Source organism: Sciurus carolinensis, chromosome 14, assembly GCF_902686445.1.
Source record: "Sciurus carolinensis chromosome 14, mSciCar1.2, whole genome shotgun sequence".
Classification (NCBI taxonomy): domain Eukaryota; kingdom Metazoa; phylum Chordata; class Mammalia; order Rodentia; family Sciuridae; genus Sciurus; species Sciurus carolinensis.
In genome coordinates, this window is record NC_062226.1 from 53,540,662 (window position 1) to 53,565,451 (window position 24,790).

General features: G+C 34.3%; 1 protein-coding gene across 10 annotated transcripts in view; it reads right to left on the reverse strand.

The window, feature by feature from the left end:
- Cntln (centlein) overlaps positions 1-24,790 on the reverse strand; it is a 365,014-nt gene that overhangs the window by 250,018 nt on the left and 90,206 nt on the right. For 9 of the 10 annotated variants that reach the window (XR_007104991.1, XR_007104992.1, XM_047524966.1 and 6 more), the window contains exons 3-5: positions 20,635-20,719; positions 8,061-8,195; positions 7,291-7,470 (exon numbers count right to left, since the gene is read on the reverse strand). Coding sequence is in view for 8 of the 10 variants with exons in the window: in XM_047524966.1 (XP_047380922.1) it covers positions 7,291-7,470; positions 8,061-8,195; positions 20,635-20,719 (400 nt within the window). In the remaining 2 variants the exon portion in view is untranslated. The remainder of the gene's footprint in view (positions 1-7,290; positions 7,471-8,060; positions 8,196-20,634; positions 20,720-24,790) is intronic. The other variant, XM_047524968.1, reaches the window with a different exon arrangement.

The window sequence follows — 24,790 nt, forward strand, 5'->3', positions numbered from 1 at the left end:
GAAATATTCTAGAGAACTAAAAAATACATTTAATAATATGAATCTAACAGACATCTATATTTCACCTATCAATTAATGAATTCACTTTCCTTTTCAGAAGCACATGGAACATTTTCTAAAATAGACCATATTTTAGGTCACAAAACAAATCTCAGCAAACAGAAAAGTACCTTGCATTATATCAGGTCATAATAGAATGAAATGAGAAATCAATGATAAGATAATAAATAGAAGCTACTCTAACATCTGAAGACTAAATAATATGCTATTTAATGATGAAGGGATAACAGAAGAAACCAGGCAAGAAATGAAAACAAAATTCTTAGAAGTAAATGAGAAGATTGATACAATAAATTAAAATCTCTGGGATGGTATGAAGGCAGTTTTAAGAAAAAAGTTCACAGTATTGAGCTTATACATTAAAAGAATACAAAGGTAACAAATCAATAATCTAACATTACATATCGAGGTTCAGAAAAAGAATAAAGCCAGACTTACCAAAATAAAGAGGGGGAAAAAAACTCAAATTAACAAAATTTGAGACAAAAAAAAAGGAAATATTTCCACAGACATTATACTACTGAAATCTAGAGGATCATCACAAAGTATTTTAAAATGTTTACTTCAATAAGCTAGAAAATCTTAAAGATACTGACAAATTCCTCTCACATGACCTACCTATATTGAACCACAATGATGTAGAAAATTTAACACATCAATATCAAGTAATGAAATTTAAACAAATATCAAAAACATTCCCAAAAAAGAAAAGCCTAGGACTGGATGGATTCACAGTCAAGTTCTACCATACCTTTAAAGAAAAATTAATATCAATCCTCCTCAAATTATTCCATGAAATAAAAAAGAGAGAAACACTGCCAAACTCATTTTTATGATACCAAATCCAGATAAAGATACATCAAGGAAAGAAAACTTCAGACCAATACACCTAATCAACATAGATGCAAACACTTTTAATAAAATACTGGCAAATCACATACAAAGACATATTTAAAAGATAGTGCACCATGACTAATTGGGTTTTGTCCCAGATATGCAACATTTGGAAATCAATAAATGAAATAAACCACATAAATAGTCTTACAGACAAAAGTCACATGATTATATAAAAAAGCATTTGACAAAGTATATCACCCATTCATGTTTAAAACACTAGGAAAAACCAAACATAGAAAGAACTTACCTCAACATTGTAAAGGCCACGTGCGACAAACCCAAGGCCAACATTACACTGAATAGGGAAAAACTGAAAGCATTTCCTCTAAAAACAGGAATAAGAGTAGGATGCCCACTTTCACTGCTTCTATTCAACACAGTCCTAGAAACTCTAGTCAGAGCAATCAGACAAAAGAAAGAAATTAAAGGGATATGAATAGGAAAAGAAGAACTCAAACTATTCCTATTTGCCAATGATATGATTCTATATTTAGAAGATACAAAAAACTCCACAATAAGAATTCTAGAGTTCATAAATAGATTCAGCAAAATAGCAGGATAAAAGATCAATGCTCATAAATCAATCATATTCCAATCCTCAAACAATGAATCTGCCAAAAAAGAAATTACGAAAAGATTCCCATTCACACTAACCTCAAGAAAATAAAACACTTCAGAATAAATCTAACAGAAGAGGTAAATCTCCACAAAGAAAACTACAGAACACCAAAGAAAGAAATTGAAGAAGACCTTAGAAGGAAAGACATCCCGGGTTCTTAGGCAAAATTAATATTGTCAAAATGGCCATACTACCCAAAGTGCTAAAAGACTCAATGCAGTTCCCATCAAAATTCAAATGACACTTTACACAGAACTAGAAAAAGCAACTATGAAATTAACTTAGAAAAATAGCAGACCCAGAATTGCCAAAGCAATCCTTAGTGAAAAAAGCAAAGGAGGAGGCATCACAATACTGAACCTCAAATTATACTACAGAACTATAGTAACAAAAAACAGCATGGTATTAGCATCAAAACAGGCATGAAGACCAATGAAATACAAGACACTGAGACACATCCACATAACACAGTTATGTGATACTAGATAAAGGTTCCAAAAGCAAATGTTAGAGAAAAGATAGCCTTTTTAACAAATGGTGCTGGGAAAGCTGGAAATCCCTATGTAGATGAATGAAATTTAACTCCTATCTCTCACCAGGCACAAAACTCAACTCAAAGTGGATAAAAGACCAGTTAGATTGACAATCCTGCAACAACTAAAACAAAGTGCAGGCCCAACCCTCTAACATGTCAGCATAGGAACCAACTTCCTTAACAAGATACCTAAAGCATATGAAATAAAATGAAAAATCAGTAAGTGTGATGGCATCAAATTAAAATGTTACTGAACAGCAAAGGAAACAACAGTATAAAGAGAGAGCCTACAGAAAGAGAGCAAACCTTTGCACCTGCTCCTCAGATAAGGCATTAATATCTAGAATATGCAAAGAATACAAAAACATCAAGCATAAAAAATGAATAACAAATCAATAAGTGGGCAAAAGAACAAAACAGATACTTCTCAAAAGAAGAAATACAAACGGTCACCAAGTATATGAAGAAATGTTCAACACCTCTAGCAATTACAGACATGCAAATTAAAATTATGGTGAGATTTCACCTTACTCCAATCAGAATGGCAATTATCAAGAATACAAATAATAATAAATGATGGGGAGGATATGGGGGAAAAGGTACACTCATACATTTTTGGTGAGACTGCAAATTAGGATATCCACTCTAGAAAGCAGCATGGAAATGCCTGAAAAAGTTCTGAATGGAACCACTATATGACTGAGGTATCTCACTCAAGGGTATATATACAAAAGATTTAAAATCAGCAAACTGCAATGAAGGAGTCACATCAATGTTTATCGCAGCACAATTCACAACAGCCAATTGATGGAACAAAACAAGATACCTTTCAACTGATAAATCGATACATTAGCCTTCTTTGTCTTTTCTGACTAATTCTTACTAGAAATCTGCTTTGTCAGGTCTCAGAATAGCTATTCCTTCTTGTTTTTATAGTCCAAATGAATGGAATATTTTTTCCATACTTTTACCTTGAGGCTGTTGATGTCTTGCCTATGAATCACTTGCAAACAGCATATAGTTGTATATTGCATTTCAATCCAGTATGCTAATCTTTGTTTTTCAGTTGGGGAGTTAAGACCAACATTTAGCACAAGTATGGATATGTGTTTGTGATTTTCTGCCATTTTGGTTTTTTACTGTCTTGATTCTCCTTTAGTGGGTTATTCTTCTATTGAACTTCCTGTTTAAGAGCTTTGGGATTGTTTTTTAGTTTGTCTGTGTACAGTTTATCTTTGAGTTTTCTTTGTACTACTAGCTTGGTGCTCATGAATTTTTTTAGTTTATTCTAAATATGGAAAGTTTTTATCAACACTCATAAATCAATAGATTTCCTATACTCCAACAGTGATTCTGCTGAGAAAGAAATCAGGAAAATCATTACTTTCACAAAAATCATTAAAAAATAAAATACTTGGGAATTAATCTATTCAAGGAGGTAAAAGATCTTTTTTATTTTTTTTTCACTGCTGGGTTCTATTCCCAGTACCCAAACAAAACCAGATTGAAGCTTTCCAGCATAATTTGAAAAACTTTATGTTTCTACAGATATTTTTAGATAATCTCATTTTGGTTTTTAGTTTTTTTAATTTTTTTTATTTTTACTCATTTTGGTTTTTGGTTTTTTTTTTATTTTTATAGACTGCATTTTAATTCACTGTACACAAATGAGGTACATCTTTTTGTTTCTATGGTTGTGCACAATGTAGATTCATACTATTCATGTAATCACAGATGTACACAGGGTAATGATATCTGTCTCATTCCACCATTCTTCATACCCACCCCTCTCATTTTTCTCTAGGTAATCTAAAGTTCCTCCATTCTTCTCTCAATCCCCACCACTCCACCCCCATTATATATCATCACTCACTTATCAGGGAAACATTCAGTTTTTGGTTTTTTGGGATTGGCTTATTTCACTCAGCATGATATTCTCCAATTCCACACATATATCTGCAAATGCCATAATATTATTCTTCTTTATGTCCGAATAAAAGTTCACTGTGTATATATACCACAGTTTCTTTATCCATTCCTCTGCTGAAGGGCATCTAGGTTGGTTCCACAATCTAGTGATTATGAATTGAGCTGCTATAAACACTGATGTGGCTGCATCACTGTAGTATGCTGATTTTAAGTCCTTTGGGTATAGGCCAGGGAGTGAGATAGCTGGGTCAAAAGATGGTTCCATTCCAAGTTTTCTAAGGATTCTCCACACTGCTTTCCAGAGTGGCTGCACCAATTTCCAACTCCACCAGCAATGTAAAAGTGTACTTTTTTCCCCACATCCAGTAAAAGATCTTTATAATGAAAATTACAGAACATGGAAGAGAGAAATTGAAAAAGACCTTAGAAGATGGAAAAGACCTCTCATGTTCTTGGATAGGCAGAATTAATATTGTCAAAATGGTCAGATTACCAAAAGTGTTATGGAAATTAAATATAATCCCCCATAAAAATACCAATGACATTCTTCACAGAACCAGAAAAAATAATTTTAACATTCATTTGGACAATGAAGAGACCCACAACAGTCACAGCAGTCCTGAACAAGACCAATGCAGGAGGCATCACAATACCTGATCTGAAATTATACTACAGAGATACAGTAACAAAAACAGCATATATTGGCATCAAAATAGACATGAAGACCAATGAGATAGAACAGAAAACACAGAGACAAACCCACATGCTTAAAGGCATCTGATACTTAACAAAGGGGTCAAAAATATATGTTGAAGAAAAAATAGCCTTTTTAACTAATGCCACTGGGAAAACTGAAAATCCATATGTAGAAGAATGAAAACAGATCCCTATCTCTTACCCCACACAAAAGTCAAATCAAAACGAATCAAAGACTTAGGAGTTAGAACAAAAACTTCGCAAATGCTAGCAGAGAACAGAGTCAACCCTCCAACATATTGGTTCAGGCACCAGCTTCCTTAAGAAGAGCCCAAAAGCTCAATAAATATGACCAATAATCAATAAGTGGATGCCTTAAAACTAAAAAGCTTCTGAACAGCAAAGGAAATGATTAAGAGCATTAAGAGAACCCACAGAATGAGAGAAAATCTTGGTCAGATGCTCCTCTGACAGGAAATTAATATTCTAAATATATAAAGAAATCAAAAAACTACACATCAAAAAACCCAAAAACCCAATTAATAAATGGGCTAAAGAACTAAACAAACATTTCTCAAAAGGAGAAACACAAAGGTCAACAAATATATGAAAAAATGTTCAACATCTCTATCATTTAGGGAAATGCAAATCAAAGCTACACTATGTAACTCCAGCCAAAATGGCAAGAACACAAATAATAATAGATGCTGGTGAGGATATGGAACTTCTTGGTGGGACTACAAATTAGTACAACTACTCTGGAAAGCAGGATGGAAATTCCTCAGAAAACTAGGAATGGAAACACTGTAAGACCCAGCTATCTCACTCCCTAGAACTTATTCAAAATATCGAAATTCAGCAAATACAATGATACAGTCACTTCAGTGTTTATAGCAGCACAATTCACAATAACCAAATTATGTTATCAGTCCAGATGCCCATCAATAGATGAGTGTATTAATAAAATGTGGTCTGTATACATAATGGAGTTTTATTCCCTCAGAAGGTGCAATGAAATTATGGCATGTGCTGGTAAATGGATTGGAAGTGGAGAACATGATGCTAAGTGAAATAAGCCAGAGACTGAAAATCAAGGGTCAAATGTGTTCTCTCATATGTGGAAGCTGGAGTAACTTAAGGGAAAGAAGAGGGGGGACAGAGTATCATAAAAATACTGTGAAGTATAACAAAGAGACCAAGAGGGAGGGAAGAAGGCATAGAAAGGAAAGGAAATGCAGAAATGAATTTAACAAAATCACACTATGTACATGTATAAATTTACAGTGGGGTTTTCCACCTTTATGTATATGTAGAAATCACATAAAAATCAAAAATAAATAAATAAATGAGCAAAAGGAAGATCAGAAGAGTAGTGGTAGGAGACTAAAGGGAGGGAGGAGGGGAGGGAAAGAGGGGCAACAGGGACTGAAATGGAGTAAATCAAATTCCATGTGGTATGATTTTTGCCCAAATGAACCCAATTACTATGTATAACTATAACACTCTAATAAAAAGAAATGAAAATTATCAGTAAATAATCACACAGCTGTGAATTAACACAAGGCATTACCACCTGCTTTTATCAAATCACCAAATTTTTTAAAGGATGTATTATAGCCAAAACTGATATAAAAATTAAGAAAACAAATGCAACAAAATTCAATTTCCTCACTGGCTCAATCATTCTGATTGTGCAATATTACTTAATGTGTTTACTTAAAAATCTGCAATGGATTGATTCACACAATTAGACATATCCTCTCTCTTAAATATTCAGGCACACATGTGCGCATATGCACATACACATCCATATTATAATTACATATTTTTGAATAGATATACAAATACACGTGTTGGTTACATTCCTTTTATGTATACGTATATAGAAAGACTACCATGTTTTTGTAGCCTTATTTGCTTCTGTCCTTTTTAATAAAATATATATAGTAAAAGAGAAACCTGACATTTGATTGAAAAACAAATGAGTGCTTCTCAAGACAAAGAGAATGCCACAGAAAATATCATTTTGAAAAACACAAATCAAAAGAATATAAGGACTTTATAAAATTAACTTTCACATTCTATTAAAATTTTACTATAAACAACTCCCCTTCAAGTCAAACAAAGTATCATTTTAGAACCATCCATGAGTATTTTTAATGGTTTTCTAGGGGGCATTATCCTTTATTTTTTAAAGTGTAAAATTATACTGCAATGAATTTTAGCTGCATTTATGAATTTAAGCCTTCATTTTAAAAAGTCAAAACCCATGATTCTGAATATGTTTTTTGAAAACACATTTTATTTCAAAATGCAATAGCCTTTATTTTTTAATGATTACATTTTAGGATAACTATTTGAAGTCAGTTTCCTGCTTTGCAACATCAATTTTTAAAAAGCTATGGGTCTTAAGTGAAAGAATATAAATTAATGCTACTCCCCACTGGTGGGTCTGAATATATAACTTGTTATTTAAAAGAAAATAACATGTATTAAATTTCCTATAAGAAGTTAGATCCAAAATTGCAGCATGGATTCCATTCTCATTGTGTACCTTTATTTTTGCATCAATGCCATTTTTTTCTTTTTTCCAATGTGCTTCTTGCTTCCTTAGTTTCTCTAGGTCATTTAGCAGGTCAGTGCAGTGGGTACTCAATTTCTTATTTTTCTCCTCCAGATTTTTTATAACCAGCCTGTTTTCCTCTTCTTTATTCTGTATACATTCCTTAGTGTCCTGTAGAACAGTACCACAAGGGCCGATAAACAACAACAACAAAAAAGGTGAGAACTAATCAGCAAATATAAACTGTGCAGTTTCACCCTCACAGCAGCTTCTTCTATATTTGATGGCCAAGGTCACCTGTGTACTTTTATTGGCCTCTTTTCATGCAGGTGGATGGGTCATATTTTTTCACTGGATGACAGCTTTGATGAGTACACATTTGCAAAGAGCCCATTAATTGATCAAGCTGCCTTTGATGCTGTCCCCAGCTATTTTTGAGACCCACACAGACATATCCTCCCAGACCTGGTTTTATCAATTAATAATGCCAGTCCCATCAGAATCTAATTACTAGAAGCCACATATTCACACTCCTACTTTCTTAGCTCCATTTCCATCATTAACTATTTATCTGAAAGTTATAAAGCTTGGAGTCTTAGCTTTAAAGCATTTTTCTCTGAGTTTTTGCATGTGAGAAAACTGTATGGTACAGCAGGGCCTTAGGCAATTTTTTCATCCAAGCCTGTCACTTTCTGTGCCACAAAATGTAAAGCAGGACTTCAAAAAAATACTCCTATAAAACTATGTTCAAGTCAATACACCTTAACTTCTTGACTTTTATCTTTAAATTTCTTCTGCAAGTCATTTAATTCTCTCCTCAAGAACGTATTTTCTTCATCTACTGAAATCTTCTGTTGTAGAAGGTCATTTATTTCCTGTTTTAGTACTGATTCCTTCTGTAGAAAAAAAATTAAATTATTGGTGAGCTAGTATGTCTAAGAAAATGTTTGGATTTTAATTGATAATGCTATAGTATTAACTAACTTTCATTAAAAAGTCTATCATAATTCTCATTTTCTATGACATGCCCACGGATTTTCAAAAAACTAGGTTATTTAATAGTTTCAGTAAAATGGACAACTGTTTTAATAGTTTAAGATGAAGAACACATAAAAACTGGACACTAAATATTAAGCCATAATGAGAAAGCAAACTTTCAGTATTTAAAAGTATGACAGGAGAAAAAAAACTATAAAGCATTCTAACAATAAATATGTATATATCACTAAAATAAGAATTACTATTCCCTTATTTGAAAGTCATTTGGGGAAAATTTTCCAAAAAAAAAGAAAATATGGTCTCATGAAGGTAAAGTCATTCAAAGAATAAAAACAGCTTGTCTCAGTATTAAAAATATCTTGCTCATTAGACAGAATATAAGACTGCCATAATTTTTAGCTAAATATTCTTCTCACCAGCATTAGATCAATGATACCTAAAAACTCAATTCTTGGCTTTGCTCTTTTTTTATATGGCTTTTCTCTCAAAAAACTCACTCTTTCTCTTGACTTGTACAACTCTGAATGAAAGAGTAATTCATTATTCAGCCGAGCCTCTTCTAATCACCAATCTCATATTTGCAACTTTTGATATAATACCTCCACTGAGATTATCTGTAGCTACTTCGAACTAGCATGCTGAAACCAAAATTCATATCCTGATACACTTTTCTAGATTTCATCACCTTTTGTCAATCCATTCATGCTTTCAACTAACTAACTAAACACTATCTGACCTGAGAGGCTTATTTGAAGCCTTCAATTGGACTCAACAGCGCCATCTGTCTGTCAACCAAGAAGCAGACAGATCAAAATAGAAAAACTTTCTATTTTTAAAGCAATATGCTCAAGTAGAAACTGATCTTTATTCCATCTCTGACCTATCATTGATGCTGATCCCTTAATAGAAATTTATTTTGCACTCCTATATTTATTCCTTATCAAACCCTCTCCAAAGAACTTAAGGATGACATGGATATGAAAGAAAGATTCAGGGATGTGATGAAAAGTAGGTTGAGTTTAAGGGAAAAAGTAAGGATATCTCTAACTTCTAATTTTTTAAACTATAAAAAGTTAGTAGTTTACTTTTACTGAGTGAGTTTAAGTACTAAACACATTCAAAATTAATCTGTGGTAAGTAGGTTAAGAAAAAAAAAAAAAAAGATTTTTTGTATCCAGCTAAGAAACAACCAATTATATCTTGGAAGTCTCCTATATATTATTCCCTTACACTCTTAACACTGCTTTAACCCACTCCTCCAGGGATAACCCCTGTTTGAAACTGTTTCCTATCTTTATCTCATTGTTCTTTATAGTTTAAAAACACAATATGTGTATTTAACATATAGTTTATTTTTTAACTGAACACATATTAAATCATACTATACATAGTCTGTCTCACTATACTTGTTCAAAATATGTTCCCAAACTGAAACTAATCCATACCGATAGACATAACTGCAGTTGATAATTATGGTGTACATTAGATTCTAATATATAAATATACTATAATATATTAATCTCTTGTCAGTGTATGTTTCAGCTGTTTCCCATTTCAGGGAAAAAGGTTTACAAACAACAGAGCAAAGAACACTCTCAAATATATCTCCAGGAACATATGAACAAGAATTTTTCCCAAGCAGTATTTTTCAAACTAAGAACTATAATGTAGTAATAGGTCATTAAATCAAATGAGTCATTAAATCAGCATTTTTTTAAAAAATGAAATATAATACAATAGAAAATATCAATGATATACACAAATTCCTAAAAACCACAATGGCCTGCAAGAATAAACTTATAAAACAGGCAAACTACATAAGTTAAAATTGCCTAAATTTTTGTCAAGTACAATTTGAAATTTTTATTTCATTTAAACATTTTGAAATTCACATTTCATAAACACTGTTGAATGTTTACCTTTATTACATGTAGTAAGGCAACTATTATATCCAAACTTTCATTCCATGTGTTTCTATACTGGGTCATGACTGAGTCATATTCATAAAAGTCTGGGAAAAACTCTCTAGATCATATATACTCAAGAGATGAATTTGCTAAGTAATAGGCTATATGCACTTCAAGAGTTCCCATCATTCCATATCCCCAACTAACACTTAAGAGGAAGGCTGGAGAGTACTTTTTACAAATCCTCTAAGTATAAATGGAACCTCAATATAGTTTTAATTTTTTCCTATTTAAATTATTAGGCCATAACAAAATGGGCAAGACATTGGTCAAACAGCATAAAAATTGATACATAAATGGCTCATTCACAAGTCACAGTCCATTCTTCTATTCCCATTTTAGGTCTTAAACTTTTTCAAGATTCAACTTGCAGCTCCTTTATCCTGCATGAAATTTTCCAGAACTAGTCCAGTATTTTGTAATTTCTGTAATCTAACTTTCTACATTGCTTATATGATTCATTTGATATAAAATGTGTCGGGGTACCATGGACCCCACCCTAGCCTGGTTTTCAGGGACTTCAATATGGCGCCTGGCACTGAGCCAGAATGGCCTGGTTTGCAACAAACAGCTGACACTGCTTAAGGAAGTTGACCTGATTGGACGAGGTGACTCGTGCTCACTGCGTGCTCTCTTCATGCCCCTAGTGTATTCTATATAGTAATCATGCTCTCCCCACATGCTCTGTAACCTGATTGGCTCATGATTCATATATAATGACCGTGACTTCCTTGTTAGAAAGAACAATAAAGAGCTCTGATGAACAACCAGTGTGTCGTATCTCTCTCTGCGGGCAGAGAGGGAATGCGATAAGTGGTGCCGAAACCCGGGAAGTAACAAACCAGCAGCAACTACCTAGGTAAGTTTTAGAGATTAATGTTATAAATAATAAAAAAGGAGTGATAAAGTCAGCCTTGACGTTCGCGGTAAAGCGACTATCAGGACACACGGAAGGTGGTCCGGGGACACGCGGAATGCGGTCTGGTTAAAGTCAGGACACACGGAAGGTGGTCCGGGGACACACGGAATGCAGTCCGGTTAAAGTCAGGACACAAGGAAGGTGGTCCGGGGACATGCGGAATGTGGTCCGGTTAAAGTCAGGACACACGGAAGGTGGTCCGGGGACACGCGGAATGCGGTCCGATTAAAGTGAAAGTAAGGACACACGGAAGGTGGTCCGGGGACACGCGGAATGCGGTCCGATTAAAGTGAAAGTAAGGACACACGGAAGGTGGTCCAGAGACAGAGCTAAGCGAAATGCGGCTCGGAGTGGACTAGCGAAAGGCAGTCCGGAGACAGAGCTAAGCAAAACGCGGCTGGGGTGGACTAAGCGTAAAGCAGTCCACCTTAAAAGTATTAAAGTGAAAGTAGCCCGCGAAAGGCGGCTACACCCTGGACTAAGCGAAAAGCGGTCCACATTAAAAGCATTAAAGTGAAAGTGGCACTCCAAAGGGGGCAAATTAATCATGGGTTCTGAGGTGTCTAGAGTTCGCATGGAAGGACTATTAAAGGCTTTATTAAAGGCTAATGGAGCACCTTTAAAGGTTTCCTCAGCTAGGAAGTTTTTAAAAACTGTAGAAGACAAAGCCCCTTGGTTTTTAGATAAGGGCTTGTTGGATCAAGAGAAACTATCACAAGAGACAGAAAAAGGCCCCCCTCCTGATCCCTTTCACGCAGCTCCATGGCCACCTAGGGAGGGAACACCCGTGTCCTTGAAGCAGTCCTCCCCCTAGGCAGAGAGCTCAGCAGCTCCATTCCTCAAAAGTAGTAAGAAATAATGTTTTGTGATTTTCTGCATTCAAACCTAACCTGATTTCTCAACCAGGAAGAAAAAGGGTTAAAAAGTCCTGGGTGATCCTCCCCCCCCCCCCCCCCCCCGCCTGGCCTTGTTGAAGCCTACATTGGAATGTAGGCTGCAGCGGCCTCAGCGGGAAAGGGAGGTAACCTGAAGATAAGAAAAAAAGAAAGAAGAAAGGGTGTCTGTTTTAAACTTCTGGGCTGCTACACAGAACTAACTCATTTTCCAGGATTCTTGTTTTGTTTTGTTTTTCTTTAATGCTGATTTTTGAGCTCATAATTTTGATCCTGCATACCTAGGTTAATGATGTTTTTTTTTTTCTTTTTGATCAGTTCTAATTTTTATTCAACTAGAGTTTTTGAACATCTGTTATATTGCAATGGAGATTCACCTATAAAGTTACAAGGCCTTTGATTTTGTGTTATTTGTATGTCGTGCTGTCTGGTGTCATGTTTTGTCTGTATCAAAACTGAGCGCTCCTAAAATTAAAATTTATAAATGGATCCAAATACTTTTATTCACGTGATTTAAAAAGGTTCAATTTAAATTGAGTAAACTAATAAAAGTGAAATGTCTTTAAAAACAACTTGCAAGTCTCTAGGTAGTCAAACTAATGGAATGTTGATGATAAACAATGTCTAATATCAATTGTTTCTAGGACTTTTCTTCAACAGGAAAGAGACAGCAAATACTGTTCAGGACACTTGTCTAATATCTTGACTAAAAACAAGGTTACTAAAAGTTATGTCTTAACAAGTACAATTCTATATACAAAGGGTTCTAAAGGTTTCAACTGTGTTTCAGTTACAGTACTATAAACAACAAAGTATTTTATCTTGTTAAAATGGTGTAATTTATCTAAATTCAAAAATTTCATAAAAGTTGTTTCAGAATGTGAACAAAAAGGGGTCAACAGATAGGAAAGAGAGAATAAAAGGTTCTAGGTTTGGAAATATATTTAATAAAAAGGAAAAGAAAATGTTTCTGGGTAAGAAAGTGCCTATGTGATGGAATACATGAGGGTCTAAGTAAGTGCTAAGAAAGTCTGTGTGTAAGTAAAGGGCAAGTTTCAACAAGTCTGTGTGTAACTAAGTTGGTTGTATGTATGTGAAACAGCTAAAGCTATTTAAGGTTTTTCCTAAGGTGAAATACTAATGTTCTGATATAAGCCAAAGTTTAATCTATATGGTAAAATGACATGGTAAAATAACAAGGATTTCTTAGAAACACTAATTTACTCTTAACTTTGTGTCTATTAAGTTTTATTCTTTAGAACAATTAGTCTTAAAAATTGGGGTGTATACAATTATGGTTAAACAACTGTTAAGAGTATTATACTATGTTACAGAGTCTAAATTTTTCTTTAAAAACTAAATTTAGTAAGATTAAAGTGTCGAGGTAATTGTGAAATGGTCACTCCTTGTATATTAAATGTATTCATATTTTCCAAGTATACAAGTTTTAAAGCAGGGTATTTATCAAGCTGCTATTCTCCAAACTTCTCTCTCAATGTTGGAATGCTTCTAGGTTCTCACGAGCAGTCTTAATGCCTATTCCTACCTTCCTACCAGTCCCAGTCTCTGTTACAGATACAGAACTACCAGTACTATTATCAAGAAACAAAAGAGATTTTGGCATCACAACAGCTGTGATCACTGCCATTGCAGCCTCTGCAGCAGCAGCCACAACCGCAGCAGCCGCGTTGACAACTACAATACAGACAACAACTACAGTTAATCATTTGGCAGAAAACACTGCCACTGCCTTACAGACTCAAGAGACCTTAAATCAACATTTAAGAACAGGCATCCTCCTAGTAAATCAGAGAGTGGACTTATTACAAGAACAAGTGAACTTGTTACAAGAACTTATGGGTCTAGGATGTGTTCTTTCTTTAAGAGCAGTTTGTGTTACCCCTATCACTTTTTATAATGATAGCCATGCAGCTATGTTGTCTAGAAATCTTCTCACTATCTTACTTGTACTTGGTCATATGGGTTTGACAATTTAACCCCTCAACTAAGAGCTGAAATTATGAGAGTCAATACCACCAGGGTAAATGTGGCACCTGTATCTGAAATGGTCAAATGGTTCTCTACTGCTCTAGGTTTTGTAAAACAATGGGCAGGCCTTGGCTCCCTAGGACTAATATTTTAGGTGTTTTATATCTCATTCGCTTAATTTATCAATTACGAGCACCCAACAGAGAGATCGAATCATCCTTCAACAAGTCATGACAGCCTTAGAGGCCGGCAGTTCCCCTCAAGTATGGCTGAGTATGCTGGACCGGTAGTCAACGACGGGTAATGTAGGAGGTGGCCATGTACCAACCTAAGACAGAAGCTGTAGCATGCTCTACAGTCTTTGATGACGGGTAAGGACATGTGCTGGACCCCTCAACCTAAGACAGGCACGGTCTCAAGCCTTTTCTTTTAATAAAAGAAAGGGGGAGCTGTCGGGGTACCGCGGACCCCACCCTAGCCTGGTTTTCAGGGACTTCAATATGGCGCCTGGCACTGAGCCAGAATGGCCTGGTTTGCAACAAACAGCTGACACTGCTTAAGGAAGTTGACCTGATTGGACAAGGTGACTCGTGCTCACTGCGTGCTCTCTTCATGCCCCTAGTGTATTCTATATAGTAATCATGCTCTCCCCACATGCTCTGTAACCTGATTGGCTCATGATTCATATATAATGACCGTGACTTCCTTGTTAAAAAAAAGAACAATAAAGAGCTCTGATGAACAACCAGTTTGTCGTGTCTCTCTCTGCGGGCAGAGGGAACGCGATAAAATGTACCACCTACTTGCTGATTATCTTTCTACATACTCATTATCTTCCAAACAGGATTAGTGGAATTTACAGATGAGATTTAAACTGAATGATAAATTCAAAGGTGTAAACATTAAGACTCTTTTAAAAACATGTGTACACCTATTATTCTAACATTGGGTGCAGTGGTGCACCCCTGTAATCCCAGAGGTTTGGGGGGCTAAGTTTAGGAAGATCACAAGTTCAAAGCCAATCTAAGCGAAAGCAAAGAGTTAAGCAATTCAGTAAGACCCTGTCTCTAAATAAAACGCAAAACAGGGCTGGGGATGTGGTTCTGTACTCAGGTGCCCTTGAGTTCAATCTCTGACACCCTTCACCCCCCCCACAAAAAAAAGAGTATCTGTCATCGATTCTGGAGTTTATTTAGACTCTAGGACAGAAAGACACTAAACAACTGACTGAAAAGTTTTAGAAGGGTTCTCCTATTAAACTAAGCTAAACTTAACAGGCACTAACAATGTGACATCAATACCAAGTTCTTTCATATGATTACTTAATAATTTAAAGTTTGACATTTTAATGAACTTGGGAATTTACAAGGACAAACACAGACCTAATGTGTAAATAAAAGTACATAATAAGGTGAGTTGTTGGTTAAATAAAACTAATAATTTTACAAATATAAATATATTTTATAATCAGTAATGTTATACAAAGATGCTAAACTGTATGGTGAGATAAGTAAGCAAAATAAGATGTTACTTTTTATATAAAATAATGTTATACAATGTTACATCTGTGTAACATTACTGATTATACAATACAACATTTTAATAAAGAGGAGTCATGTCGGTTTATCAGTTATATTCAGAGAATTGCTAAAGCTTGAAAAGTTGTAAGTCTGTAGAATTCAACATATTTTCCTAATGAAATGAACTCTCAATGATCTATTTTAAATAATGAAAGCATAGACATATACATTTTAAATTCATTTTAAAATTAAGCTTTATAATACTTTTTCAACAAACCTTTCTAGATAGAGAAAATTCTTAATGATCTAGCTTGAAGTAGTATTAAAATAGCAAACAGAGCTCAGAGGAACCATAAAGCATACAGGGTGACAAGAGAAAGTATGTCTGGAACAAATAATTTATTATGGATAAGCCAATAAATGAATAATTCAAACCGTGGTTAAGATAAATCTATAAAATAAGAAGAGAATAATAGCATGAAGCAGGGTTGGGCTTGTGGTTCAGTGGTAGAGCACTTGCCAAGCATGTGTGAGGAACTAGGTTAGATCCTCAGCACCACAAAAAAGTTTAAAAAAATGAAATAAAGGTATTGTGTCCATTCACAACTAAAAATATTTTTTTAAAAAATAGGATGATGAAGGGGGAAAACGAGGCAGGAAGGATAATAGCATTAAGACCTAAACTCTACCAGATAATCCTGGAGCATAGTTAATTTATTATTGAAACTGACCTACTTTCAAATCAGATGAAAAAGTTTTACCAACAACAACAACAACAAAAATAATAATAATAATAATGAAATCACAACTAAAAGAATGATAAATGAAGACAGGGAGAGGGTTAATAAAAATAATTGCAATTCAAAACCAACATTTATTTCTGAGTTTCCTAGAAGGTAAGAAAAAAAGAAAAGAGCAATCATCATTTAATTAAATGTAATATACTGTTATCAAAAGTCATGTTATGTTATTATTCAGTGGAACACTACAAGAGGAATTTCTTAAATAACTTATTTCATAACAGTGACAAAGCTAAAGCACAGTCTTACCAAAAAAAAAAAAAAGGCAATTCTTTAATACCAATAAAATGCAAGTGCTAATATTTGATGGCACTTCTATGAAGGTTTTGCTGCAACCACTAAAAAAAAAAATAGTGATTATAACTTTCAAACAAATTTGACTAGCTAAAACTTAAGCTAAAGGAATTTTCATTCTAAATGCTTCTTTAATTCACAGGCTATAAGTTGAAAATCAAGAGCTATTTAAAAAAGGAACACTCATACATTGCTGGTGGGGTTGCAAATTAGTGCAGCCACTCTGGAAAGCAGTGTGGAGATTCCTCAGAAAGCTTGGAATGGAAACACCATTTGACCCAGCTATCCCACTCCTTGGCCTATACCCAAAGGACTTAAAATCAGCATACTACAGAGATACAGCCACATCAATGTTCATTGCTGCTCAATTCACCATAGCCAGATTGTGGAACCAACCTAGATGCCCTTCAGTTGATGAATGGATAAAGAAACTGTGGCATATTTATACAATGGAATATTACTCCGCAATGAAGAATGATAAAATTATGGCATTTGTAGGCAAATGGTCGAAATTGAAGAATATCATGCTAAGTGAGATAAGCCAATCTCAAAAAACTAAAGGACGAATGATCTCGCTGATAAGCGGATGAGGACATATAATGGGGGGTGGGAGGGACTAGCTTTAGGTTTAGGGTTAGGTTTAGAGTTAGGCTAAGGAGAGCGGTAAGAATGAAGGAAAGAAGGACTGTGTAGAGGGAAAAGAGGGGTGGGGGGGAGGGGAAAAATAAAATAAACATCATTACCCTATGTAAATGTAAAAAAAAAAATAAAAAAAAATAAAATTCACTGAATTGTAAAAAAAAAAAAAAAAAAGAGCTATTTAATATTACTCAGTATAGCAACAAAAAAACTAATGGAAACCCAATGTGGTGGCTCATGCCTCTAATACCAGCAGCCTGGGAGATCAGGGCAGAAGGATCACAAGTTTAAAGTCAGCATCAACATCTTAGCAAGGCCCTGAGCAACGTAGCAAGACCCTGTCTCAAAATCTCAAAATAAATAAATAAATGGGCTGGGAATGTTGCTCAGTAATTAAGAACCTGAGGGTTCAACTCCTGGTACAAAAAACAACAAAAACCAAAAACCCTAATGGAGGAACTTTAACATGTAATCTTGGAAGTTGTATCTCCATTCACATAAGAAAAGAAAATAAACAAACTGAAAATCCACAATTTTTGATTCATCAGAGAACGGAGGTCACCGGACAAGCCAATATTCCCAAAATTTAAGAGAGAAATAGATGCAGGGAATAACAATTGACCAGAGCACAAAACCAGGAACAGAAAGCTCCATGGCAACTAGTACCAAGGTAGGAAAACCTATATATAATTAGCTAATTCCTGGAGGATCAATGTGGACAAATTTGAGAGTTAAAAACTCCAAGAGTCCAGCCTATGGGGGTGCTGTCAAAGAAAGGGAAGGTTGGTGAAAAATCCCTTCCTGCCCCAGTAGGGGCACAGGAAGAGTAGCTATTTAAAAATACAGGGAGTATTCTTTACTTTTTTAATAAGATCTGCTCTCAAGAGAAATTGTTTACCAGAGCCCAACCTAATAAGGTTTTGCCACAGCTAATGAATCTGGGAAAAAGAAATATCTTAACTCCAACAACCTCTAGCCTTCAAGAAATAAAATGGAGAAGCAATTATGAAGGTAATAGTACAGAGGCACTAGTTTACCAAAAGACTGAGACCTAACTATAATACCGTAGAATGCTTCTTCTTCTCCCCCCATGCCTCACCACCACACCAAAAGGGTTCCTGTATGATAAAAGGGAAATACACTGAAAGAATTAAGCATGTCAGAGACTATTTCAGAAGTCACAGAAGTCTAGGGAAATTCAAACAAAATCAAGGCCACCAAAGAAATGTTTCATCTCTAACACCTACAACTACAGCAAACAGTAGACACAGCATAATTCCCAGGTTGATAAACAAAATCTCATGATAAAGGACTATTTACATGATACTTTTTACTCATTTGGTGAATTTTATGTTTCAATTTGGCTAAGCCATGGTACTCACAGTATCCAAAGCAGATGTTGTAATGAAAGTACTTTTTAGATGTGATTACCATTTAAATTAATGGACTTTGAGTAAAAAAGATTAGCCTCAATAATGTGGGTTGATCATACCTAGTCAACTGAAGGACCTTAAAAAAAGGCCATGGTTCCTAAAAGAGAAAGAAATTCTACCTTCAGATTCCCTTAGGATTTGCACTACAATATCAACTCTACTGGATCTCCATTCTGCCAGCCTGCTTTGCAGAATTCAAACTTGTTAGCCCACAATTTTGTGAGTCAATGACTTAAAATAAGTGTACCTTGGCAAATGAAAGGGGAAAATAAATCATCATTTATGAAAGTCAATGTATTTGTAATAGAAAGCTATTGCTTCTATAGTAAACTAAAGAATGTTCACTAAAGCACTGCAAGCTTAATGTCAAAGGATATTAAAAGAGTGCCAAAATTCTAAACAAACTAAAACGTTATTTCTCAAATGCTATCTTATAGTATCAATTGTGATATTTTCCACATGGAAAATATAACTTTTGTTACAGTAGAGATATGAAGTGTCCTCCAAAAGCTATACTTAATGCAGAATACTCACAGGTGAAATGATTAGGTTATGAGAGCTGTAACCTCATCAGTTCATCCCTGCGCTTCAATGGTCTGACTGGCTGATAACTCTAAGCAGATGGGGTATGAATGGAGGAAGTAGATCACTAGGAGCATAACCTGGAAGAGTACAACTTCCTTGTGGCCCCTCTCTGCAACCCCCTCCCCTGCTTCCAGATTCTGGCCATGGACTGAGCAGCTTTCTTCTGCTGGGCTCTTCCTCCATGACCCCTCTTCCTTCTGGACCCCTCTCCTGGGGTCCAGAACTGGAGTCAGTCATCTATGAATGGAGACCCCTGAAACCACAAGCCTCAGAAAAACTCTTCCTCCTCTAAGTTGTTCTTGTCTGGTTTTTGGTGACAACAGAAAAGCTAACTAGAACAATACTAGAGATTTATAAATTCCAAATTAGTGTGTCATACTGGGATCCACATTCCATAATAGAAAGAATTCAGATGAGTGTAGGGAAAGGAAAAATAATTGAATCTCTTATTGAAGTTAGTTTCAACATTTAGTTTTAATAAAACAATTTTATAATAATAACCAACCCTAGCTCCAGGTTCCATGATCCTAAGGAAAGAAAACGATTAAAAAATCAGAACAGCATGGCTGCCAAAAAGCTACCACTATTAACCCAGAAAAAAATTTTTTCACTGCTGTTTTTAAGATGTTTGCATTTTAAAAATGATTCCTAGGGCTGGGGAGATAGCTCAGCTGGTAGAGTGCTTGCCTTGCAAGCACAAGGCCCTGAGTTCGATCCCCAGTACCACAAAAAAAAAAAAAAAAAAATGATTCCTAGAAGCACTGACAATATACACAGTTGCAATAATATAATTATACAGTTGCATATAATTTTACAATCACATATTAACTAAATTGTGTAACTTGCTGACTATACACAAAATATAGACTTGTACTAATTCAAAATGCACATTTTCAAAAGATGAAATAGATTTATCCAAGTTGTTGCTCATCCTTTGTACAAATAACACTATATGTATATTTACAAGTTTCAGAAGTGAATTAGAGTGCTAATAATAAAAGGCAAAATTCCATAAAACAATAAATAATAGGCAAATACTACTATAAAACTTTGGTATTACATTACCAAAGAGTTTAAACTAATAAATATCTTAGTCCATTACTTCAGAAAACAAAGAATAGACTATATGCACAGCATAATGATGGAGAGACTAACTACAGTGATTTCAAAATCGTAATGCTTTCACATTAACAACCTGGATATTCTTAATGAACATTATTTCAAAAAATTAATAGTTTTAAAGATCTACTACCTGAAGTAAATATATTGATTTTTAACATTTTATTATAAAACTAACCTGCTCCAATTCTTGTATTTTAGCATCCTTGACTTGCAGAATTTCTAGAACTTTTCTGTCTTTAGCTTCAGATTTTTGTTTTTCTCTAGAAAGAAAAAAATATATACATAAAAGAGTTTATTAGTTATAATTGCTAACTAGTCCTTTAAGTGTTTACATACAGATAATGAATATCACTTTAAGAGATAGGAAATTAAATTATCTTGGGTTGACAGCCCTTTCAGAATTAATCAGAAACCATATGGCAAGTGACAGCAACTTACAACTGCTGACACCTAAAACAACTTCATATTAAGAGAACAGTTTCATTTCCAGATTTATGTATATCATCAAAAATATGTACAATATAGTTTAACCTTGAATGCAATGACCAAAAAGGTCATCACTCAAATTAACTAATAAAAAGTAAATATGTTCATGGTAATATATTCATTTTATACACATAATTAGATTAAGGATAAAATAGTACCATCTTAAAGTAAGAGTTTCAAAGATGAGACAGTCAGATTTACTAATTATCAATATTCCATGAGTAGAACTTTTGAATTCTGACAATTTCTTATATATTCCTAGTCTCTGAGAATACCACTATCTAAACTAAATAGTAGTTATATACTCAAAACATAGTCCTCCAGGAAATAGAAAATTATAATACATGTAAATAATGACAATCCTTTAAAAACAGACAGTTTTAAATAAGGAAAAGAGGAGAAGGAAAAGGAACAAAGGTCTAAGGAGATTATATAATCGGGCTAATACTGTTTAATTTACATCATAAATAGTAAGAAATATTCTGGATGCAGATTCATAATTTTAAAAAAAACTTTAAAAATAGGTAAAGCAAATAGGAATCTGTGCCTAAATCACCATATATCACAGAATATACAGATAAGGAAGAAGAAAAAAAAGTAAAGAAACACAGCTAACTCCCTGAGGATCACAAACGAAGCAGAAATACAAAGTTATGAACAGGGATGAGGATGCTATTTGCTATCCTCCAGGTCCAGATGTAAGCTGAAATGGAAAGGAGCTTGGTTTCTGGAGATAATGAAAAGTAAATTGCCTTACTCATATGTTGAAGAATAACCAGGCTCATAATTTGAAAGTAAGACTAGGGTGGAGATCATAACTCAGGAAGGGAAGCTGCAGAAAGCTTCTGCATACTCTTGCTGGGAACTAAGACTTCCATGAAAGCCCAAAACAGCAAAAGTTTATAAAAGATTTGGAACTCTATTCAGGGGCTGGACCAAAATCCCTGTTGCTGAGGCTCTAAATATAGCAAAAACTCTATGTCACTGTTGACCAAGGGCCCCGAGTTACCAATATAAAACCCATTTCAGGAAGGGTTTTAGGGTGAATTTGACAAATCAGTGGCAAACATAAAATGTCTACAGAGAAAAAAATAACATTAAAGAGAAGTAGTAGAAAAAGATAAAGGGAAAAATAACAATTACAGCAACACCCCCTCTCAAGATATGATCACACACAACAACAAAAATTCAAATTACAAGAACACCAACATACTGGCACAATTATCAGAAGATGAAAGCCTCTGTACAAAATGAATAAAACTAAGAAAAGGAAAAAAATTAAAATAAGTTAACAGTCCTTAAAGACATATAAGAATGACTAATATTAAAAACAAAACAAGAAATCAAACAAGAACAGGTGGTTATTAAAAAATCGATTAAAAATCTTAAAAGTAAAAATTATAATCACTGAAGCAAAAAAAAAAACTAAAGTTTAGAACTAGACACCAAAAGAGAATTACAAAAATGCTAAAATAAGGCAATTAATGAAGTATTCACCCAGAACACTGCAGAGAAAAAGGATAATATTAAAAATATGACAACAAAGGCCAGGCACAGTGACCCATGCCTGTAATCCCAGGGGCTCCAGAGTCTGAGACAGGAGGATCGAGAGTTCATAGTCAGTTTCAGCAACATCAAAGTGCTAAGCAACTCAGTGAGACCCTGTCTCTAAATAAAATACAAAATGGAGTTGGGGATGTGACTCAGTGGCTGAGTGCCTCTGAGCTCAATTCTGGTACCAAAAAATATATATATTTATATTACAACACAGCTGAGACATGCAGGTTTCATTGGGAAACTCTAACATATCTTAAAACATCCCAGAAGGAGCAATAGTGGAATGAAAAATAAAGCAATATTTTAGGAGGTAACTGATGAGAATGCTTTAGAATTAAAGAAGTCCTAAGGTTGAAAGAGTACTTGGCAGGATAATAATAAAAAAGCCACATCTAACATATCAATTCATTATTCATTCAATAAGTATTTATTGAGCATTTATTATAAGACAGGCATTGGCCCGGGAATTAGAGATAATACAGAAAATGAAATACAAAAAGGCTGTCTTCATGGAATTAATATTTTAGTAAAGAGACTGAAAATAAAGATACATAAGTGAATACATAGTCTGTCAAATGGTTATAAGTTAATAAGGAAAATAAATTAAGATAATTAAGAAAGTGATGGCAATAATCTTCCTTTCATTCCCAAGTAAAGTAAAAGGAAGGGAAAGGTAGGGTAGTACTATTCTACATAGAATAGTTAACAAATGACCACCTTAATATTTTAGTAAAGATCTAAAAAAAGGAAGTGAGGGTCATGCAGATCTCAGGGAACAGTTTTCTAAACCATCAGACTAGTTTTAAGTTCGAAGACAATGAGGAAAGAGCATGTAGAAGACATCCCTTATCCACAGGTCATGTGTTCCAAAAATGACCCTCCACAGATGCCTAAAACCACAGAGAGTACCAGACACTATATATGCTGGTTTTTTCCTTAGACATACATATCTATCATGTAATTAATGTATAAATTTGGCACAGAGATTAACAATAACTAAAAATAAAATAGAATAACTTTAATCATATAGTTGTAATAGAAGTTAAATAAATGTGGTCTATTTATTCTTGGGATTTTTCTATTTAATATTTTGGGATCACAGTTGACTATGGGTAACTCAAACCAAGGAAAGCCAAACCACAGATAAGGAGAAACAGAAGAACTACTATACTTGGTATATTCAATGAATAGCAAAGAAGTAAGTATATTTGTAGTAGAAGAAACAAGTGAATGGTAGCTGAGAACAAATAGGTCACTGGAGATAATATGTGGCCTTCTAAGCCCCATGAAATGTGAATCTGATTTTCAGCAAAATGGTAGAGCAGAGGACAGTTCTGAGTTAGGAAATAACATATTACAAATTAACAGTTTACGAGTATCATACTGATTATTTGGGTTGAGGATAGACATTAAGAGTCAAGGATGAAAGCAAAAGGACCTTAGGAAGCAATTGCAATACCCCAGAGGAAAGACACAGGTGAAATGAGCAAGATAATAAGTGTAGTAATGTTGAAAAGTGATAAAACTAGATATTCTGAAGTAAAGCTAACAGAATTTCCAGGTGCATTAAATATGAGATTTAGAAGAAAGAGAGAAGGCAAGAATGTCTCCAAAGTTTTTGTCTGGACAACTAGAAGGATGGAATAGATACGCTTTTAAATACAAAGCAGGAAATAGGAAGACATTAGGATTTGGGGATTGTACATGCTAAGTTTGAGATGTTTTGATCAACATCCAAGAGAGGTAAGCAGTATGACAAGTCTGAAATCAGTAAAGAAGTTCAGGTTAGAGACACAACTTTAGGAGTCATTCAAATATATTTTATCCAAATATATTTTTGATCATAAGAGTAGATGACTCCAGAACTGTGAGAAATAATTGCTATTTATGATACCCAACCTATGTTATTTTCTTTCAGAAGCCAGACAAGGCCTCAAGTGATTCTGATGTACACTAATGTCAGACAGATCAAAAATTTACACATCTGTCAATAGATTGTGAATGATCCAATACTGCAAACACAGGTTATAAATTAAACATAAACATCATATAGAACATAAACTTTAAAAGTATACCTGTGGCATTTTATAATTGAAAAAAACCCTAAAATTAATACAATGTTTAAATTTTGAACTGAAAAAATAATCACAACTCAAAATCTTTATGGAAATTTGTCCAGCAGCTCCTCCTGGTGGTATGGGATACCTAACATTTTCATAACAGGAAAATGCTCCCACGAGAAAACTGCTACGACATGAATACAATATTTTTTACTTAGAATAATAAGA